A 6,153-nucleotide genomic window follows, 5' to 3' on the forward strand; every position below is an offset into this window, starting at 1 on the left:
TTGGACTAGCGCTGTACACACGTCAGATTCTCAAGCCCTGAATCCATGATTAGATGGGAATCATCTGACGTGTGTGTAGCCTTATATACCAGATGTAAGTCTTATGGGGCCGCCATCACAACCTGGATGGTGGAGTTCACCAGTTGCCCCAGGTTTTTAGGATGCCTACACAAGGGGCTTTTACAGGTGCATAAAATGCCTGCTCAGCCATGGCAGAGCATTGTGATCTGTGTGAAAGTGAAGAATCTGATCATTATTCAGCATTGTCCTTTAGGAGATTTGATGACCAATGCTGCAATGGCTGGTCAGGGACAAATATTAAGGGAACGCCTATTAATTAGCACCCCCACTTGAGTATTTAGGGAGGTGGGATAGGGTTTGGTGTGGGTCATATCAGTGTAGGCCTATAGACTCCATATATAAGAACCGCTCTTTATTGTTTTGTGCATTGTACAACTTCTGGGACAACCACACTTATTTCTAGGTTTTGGTGTAATAAAATAAATGTGAATCAATCTATTTTTGTATTTTTTAAGTTTTTTTTTTTTTTAAATTTATTTAGACTTTTTGCTGTGAAGTTCCAGCTAGTACATTTAGTTGGCACAGATTGGCGTCAGGCTTTCACGTTGGGTTGGTGGTTTACTGCCGTTGGGTTCTTGCCCATTGTCCTCCTTCCTGGACTTCTCAGGGGCCCTTGGAGTTTTGGGTCCGTTCTTGTGAGAGCCAGTTGGGCTGACAGTTAGAGATCTCTGTGCTGCCTTCTCTTCCATCTTCTCTGGGCTTCTTGGAGAACGCTGGCTGGGAGCTGGGCTTAAATTCTGTGGCCCATCTTTATTAGTGGGAACCTGTTTGGTAAAAAGTGAATTATGTGGTCAGTCCACCCACCAATGAATATTTTATCAGCTGCAGTCATAGATCATTATGGTAGCTGCAGTGATATTATCGTAATGTTGTAATAAAGGTAACAAGACAGACCTTTCCTGTGATGGTGGGCCGCAGTCCGTTGCAGGCGCTGATGAGTGGTTCTGATTTCTCAATCCATTCCATCAGGCGTTTTGATGCGCCCGCTGAGCGGGAGGTTAGGCTTAGCTTGGCAGGAGGGATCTTCAGAGGCATGTCCCATGTGCCAAGGAATGTTCCCCATGGGCTGGCCTAAAGGGAAGAAAGTTTGAATCATATACCAGCTTGGAGCGGGGAGGCACTCAGCCAATACAGAATTTGCTATTGGCATACAATTTGGGAAAAATCAACTCATGGTGAAAGTTCTACCCGCTTGTGCTGATCTTCTTGCATGGTATTACTTCTCCTGAGCAAGTATACAAAGGACTCCTAACTTTTCCCTGGCTTTCCCAACATACCCACCAGTTTCTAAGTTTAAAAGTGGGACAATGTGATGGCCAGGATGGGATAGGGGAGGAAAAAGAGAGCAATAACATCTAACAGAGGTTCCGACACCTCCCCCCAAACATTTATGGACATCCGATCATCACACCATGAGCTTCTTCTTATTCCAAAACCACCGTCATTTTTGCAACTGCAAAAGCCTCCATTCTTCAAGATTATGGATGGTGCCCCTGGAATTTGGTGCCCATTGGTGAAATCAGGCATTGATAGTGGATAAGAAGATCTGGCATTTGGTGGCCAATTTATCCTGAAAGTGTTTAATAGGACTGAGGTCAGGGCTTTGTTTAGGACACTCGAGTTCCTCCTCATCAAACTAGCCACACCACGTCTATATGGAGCTGGCTTTGTACACAGGGGTTAAGTCATGGGGGAACAGAATGGGGTCTTCACAAAACTGTGACCACAAGGTCAGACACGCATAATTGTCACCTGAACAAAAAGACACTTGAACTAATTTTCAGGGGATATCCACCCATTCACAGTATGGTCATAAAAAAGGGTAATGGCTGGAGCTCATTTTCACGCACATATAGGTAGGTGTGATAGTCAGATCTTCCCATACACACGGACATATCGGTAGGTGCAATGGTCAGACCTTCTCATACACACGGACATATAGGTAAGTGTGTTGGTCAGACCTTCTCATATGTTTAGTCATATAGCTAGGTGTGATGGTCAGACCTTCTCATACTCTTGGCCATATAGGTAGGTGTGATGGTCAGACCTTCTCATACTCTTGGCCATATAGGTAGGTGTGAACTCTTGGCCATATAGGTAGGTGTGATGGTCAGACCTTCTCATACACACGGACATATAGGTAAGTGTGATGGTCAGATCTTCTCATACTCTTGGCTATATAGGTAGGTGTGATGGTCAGACCTCCTGATACTCTTGGTCATATAGGTAAGTGTGATGGTCAGGTCTCCACATACGTTTAGTCATATAGGTAGGTGTGATGGTCAGGTCTCCACATACTTCAATGGAAACACCTGAACTCAATCATTTGGAAGGGGGTCTACATATTTTGGGCATCTTTACGTTGTCAGGTAAATGTGACAATTGTTATAAAGGGGCCCACTCTAGTTTCTGGTGTATTTATTTTAGGGAAAATGCAGCAGGGTGCAGGGAATGCCCCATGGTGGGCAGGTCAGAGACATATTGAGAACCTCACTGCTTGCACCCTTTGTTCCTCTCTGTGGTTGTCTCCTACGTGACCTCTAACAGACCTCATAACGTTGTAGGTGGCATATTATTACCTTGGCTCTGGGCACTCCTGGAAGTAGGTGACCTCTGTCATTGGCAATAAACTGTGTAAAGCCATCATGGGTGGAAGGGCGCTGAAAACAAACACAAAATATTACCAAGAGCCACAATGATCAAATGAAAGACTTCCAAGCCAATCACATCCTGGGACTCCTCACTCAATCTCTTTACTCCTGAGGAACCTGTCAAATAATTTTTAATGCCAAGGGAAGAATGCTCTTGCATTGGCTGCCAGTGGGAAGAATGCCCCCGAACATTAGTGGTCAGAATGCCCCCTTTACAGACAGCTAAAAGGTCTATGGTTTCATACAAGTGGCTCTGCCAAGTGGTGTTAACCCCAAATATATGTGGGCACCTCAGGGGCAGTCAATGAGCCACAGCTTGGGGAACCCCTGGGAACTTCCAGGGGAGCCCTAGGGTACCATGTGACCCTGGTCGACCAGTCCACAGTCAGATTGAGCTTGTCCCTCATTTACACTGCTGGATGGGGGTCTCTATTTTTTAGTTTCTCAAGGGTTATGCTTCTATCTCTATATTGGAGGTTGAGGATATATAGCCACCTCTTAAATTATCAAATAGTTAAGGAGAAATGAGAAGGCAGAAAAAAGCGGTTTGTGATTAAAGAGGCCTTATTAGCCACAAACCCCTCTTTTTTCTGCCTCCTCATTTCTCCTTTGCTATTTTTTAGACATCAAATACTGATTCTCTTTTCAATTTATCCCTCAATTTTCTGGTCCTGCCCAAGTGTGTCAACTACAATTATTAATATTATTAAACAGGATTTATAAAGCGCCAACATATTATGCAGCGTTGTACAATCCACAACCGCTAACATTGTGCATTGACCTAAATAAATGAAGTTTATAGTCGAAGAGGAATAAAAAAGTATTTTATGGATTTTGGTTATTGCAAAATTTGGTCTCTCAGTTATGATGAGAGCAGCGCCCCCTCCTGTCCCAGAAGCAGAACCTCCACCAATGAATTACTGTGAATCCCAATAGTGTATATATTCACCAACAAGGAAAAGGTAGAAACATTAGCGTCTCTTTATGGCAAACTTGAATAAAACTAGATAAAATCCTTTATTTAAGTCATATAAAATAATCCTACAAACATAACAGTATACATGAATCATGCAAACACAATAAGAGAGAAGCTTTTGTGTTTACTATACATAATAGAAAATCTCTTAGCAATGTATAGTTTTGATGTGTTTTAAGAAAGGATGTTCATCCAACACTAGATTCAAAGGTCAGAATAATTAGTACTGTTATTACCGTCTCGCCCGACGCGATGTCCCCTGAGGAAGCCCATTAGGGCGAAACGCGTCGGGAGAGACCGTAATAACAGGATTATGTATAGTAAACACAAAAGGTTCTCTCCTTCCTTTCTTAAAACACATCAACACTATACATTGCTAAGAGACTTTCTGTTATGTATAATGAATACAAAAGGTTCTCTCTTATTGTGTTTGCATGATTCATGTATACTGTTATGTTTGTAGGATTATTTTATATGACTTAAATAAAGGATTTTATCTAGTTTTAAACAAGTTTGCCATAAAGAGCCACTCATTTTTCTTCTTTTTCCTTGTCTATTTACAATATAAAGGCTCGGCACAGTTACTTCAGTAACTTATATTGATATTACTTAGCATACTGGCCTTTCATCAATTATACTATATTCACCAACAGGATATATGGTATTTGGTTTCACCTCTTTGTAGGCTTTCGGGATGGTCCAGTTCTGAAGTCTGCTGGAGTCGAACGCATTCTGATACTGCAAACACAAAACAATCGTCATTTACTAATTATAATGATAATCTGGCAGCCAATCATAACAGTTCTATATTATGGTAATGTAACGGGCCAATCAGAAACAATAATACATGGGTGACCTGCTGTGCTATAGGTTCAAATCCCTATTTAATGTACAGCGCTGCGTAATATGTTGGCGCTATATAAATCCTGTTTAATAATAAATAGGCGGCTGTGGTCGCAGTTACCAGGCCACCAGCCGTAACCACAATGGCAGGCGCCCATCCTAGGTGGGTTCTAGTGTTTGCCGCATTGAGGCGGCTGGATTTCCTGCAATCAATATTATGAATATAGATTACATGTTAGGTTTTATAAATCATTGCATTACATTGAAACCAAATATTTTGATCCCCATTGATGTTCGCTCAATATATCGGAGGAGTGAACCCTAAAAACCAGCAGCCAATGGGAACGCTTCTAATTCTATGGGGGAGCCCTTGAAAAAACTTTCAGGCCTTCAGGACCCCCCTGAAACCTCTGGAATACCCTGGCTGATATATAAATATATATAAATATATATATAAATCCCCCTCCCCACACACTGCACACTGCTGATTGTACACACAATATACCTGGTTTGCACTGTAGTGTGTGGCCATGTTGCTGCCTTCTCTCCTTTCTGTGTATGCTACTGTTACCAGGCAACCAGGGGGAGGCGCTGTTGCAGCATCCACCAATCACATCCCTCCTATTACAAACCTGATGATTGATTATAGGATGAATGGCAAGCCAATGCAAACTAATGGGCCTGATCATTAATAAAAAAATAATGGTCAGATAGCAGATCAATACTTTTTTTCTGATCACCAAATTTGTAAAAGGTTATTTTTTTGGCTGAAATCTTTATAAACAAAAAGGAGATCCAGCACTCAGATAAAGATTTAATTTCAAATAATTGGCAATCATTGCACCTGCAATATTTATTGTCAGCTATATAATGGCATTTTAATAGATCTGATCGCACAATACACGGATTATCAAACCATATACAGCAGGATCGGATACCAGAAGATCTCACAATTTAAATTTAAATTTTAAAGATAGAAAAAGTTTACAAGGCCCCAGCGAGATTTGAACTCGCGACCCCTGGTTTACAAGACCAGTGCTCTAACCCCTGAACTATGGAGCCATCTACAGGTAGCGCATGAAAAACAACATTCTTATACATTATATGATAGTTCTTTATATAGTTCATATTTGTATTACCGTATATTCTCCTTACACGGTCACGCCGGTATTTGTAGTCCCCCAGCAGGGATCTCACTAGGAATTATTTTCGATACATTTTATCTTTCTATAGAACACAATGTATACGATGAATCGCGTTCCCCTCTCTAGCCAATCAGAGTGGGAAGTGATAGTAGGCGGGGTCATGCAAGCTTCAGCCCGCCTCCAGTGCACGTCGTGCGGCGCGGCGTATAACGTACGTGGCTCCGCCCCCTCTTTCTCACTCCAGCAGGAAGACGATGGCGGCAGAGGGGATCTCCGCAGGGACACCGGCGACTCTGAATGGGCCCGTGGTGAAGGTGCACCCGGTGGTTTTGGCTTCCATAGTGGATAGTTTTGAGCGGAGGAATGAAGGAGCGGCCCGCGTGATCGGCACTCTGCTAGGTGAGGCGGCCATTGTGTTATCAGTGGGGACACATGTGCTGAGTGAGCATTGCTGTGC

The 6,153-nt window shown here is 42.6% G+C and overlaps 2 protein-coding genes and 1 non-coding gene across 3 annotated transcripts in view; 1 reads left to right on the forward strand and 2 right to left on the reverse strand.

The window, feature by feature from the left end:
• Positions 1-527: 527 nt before the first annotated feature.
• On the reverse strand, positions 528-5,118 carry CFAP126 (cilia and flagella associated protein 126). Its single transcript, XM_072428486.1, has 5 exons — positions 5,057-5,118; positions 4,384-4,446; positions 2,661-2,741; positions 976-1,152; positions 528-845 (listed from the first exon to the last, which is right to left on the reverse strand). The coding sequence occupies exons 1-5, from the start codon at positions 5,081-5,083 to the stop codon at positions 594-596; spliced, it is 600 nt and encodes a 199-aa protein (XP_072284587.1). The 5' UTR covers positions 5,084-5,118; the 3' UTR covers positions 528-593.
• A 422-nt stretch (positions 5,119-5,540) lies between these two features.
• Positions 5,541-5,613, reverse strand: TRNAT-UGU (transfer RNA threonine (anticodon UGU)). Its single transcript has one exon. It is a non-coding gene; the product is annotated as a tRNA-Thr (tRNA).
• Positions 5,614-5,917: 304 nt separating this feature from the next.
• EIF3F (eukaryotic translation initiation factor 3 subunit F) overlaps positions 5,918-6,153 on the forward strand; it is a 3,962-nt gene continuing 3,726 nt past the window's right edge. Inside the window, exon 1 of the mRNA XM_072428484.1 lies at positions 5,918-6,095. Coding sequence (XP_072284585.1) covers positions 5,951-6,095 — 145 coding nt within the window. The 5' untranslated portion in view covers positions 5,918-5,950. The remainder of the gene's footprint in view (positions 6,096-6,153) is intronic.

Source organism: Pyxicephalus adspersus, chromosome 12 (assembly GCF_032062135.1).
Source record: "Pyxicephalus adspersus chromosome 12, UCB_Pads_2.0, whole genome shotgun sequence".
In the NCBI taxonomy this organism is placed as follows: Eukaryota; Metazoa; Chordata; class Amphibia; order Anura; family Pyxicephalidae; genus Pyxicephalus; species Pyxicephalus adspersus.

Coding starts and splice junctions, on each gene's coding strand:
- CFAP126 (XM_072428486.1), bottom strand. CDS start 5,083: ATGGCCACACACTACAGTGCAAACCAG. Junction 4,447..5,056: donor CACACTACAGTGCAAACCAG/GTATATTGTGTG, acceptor TTGTGTTTGCAG/TATCAGAATGCGTTCGACTC. Junction 1,153..2,660: donor CAGGAGTGCCCAGAGCCAAG/GTAATAATATGC, acceptor TCTTCCCTTTAG/GCCAGCCCATGGGGAACATT.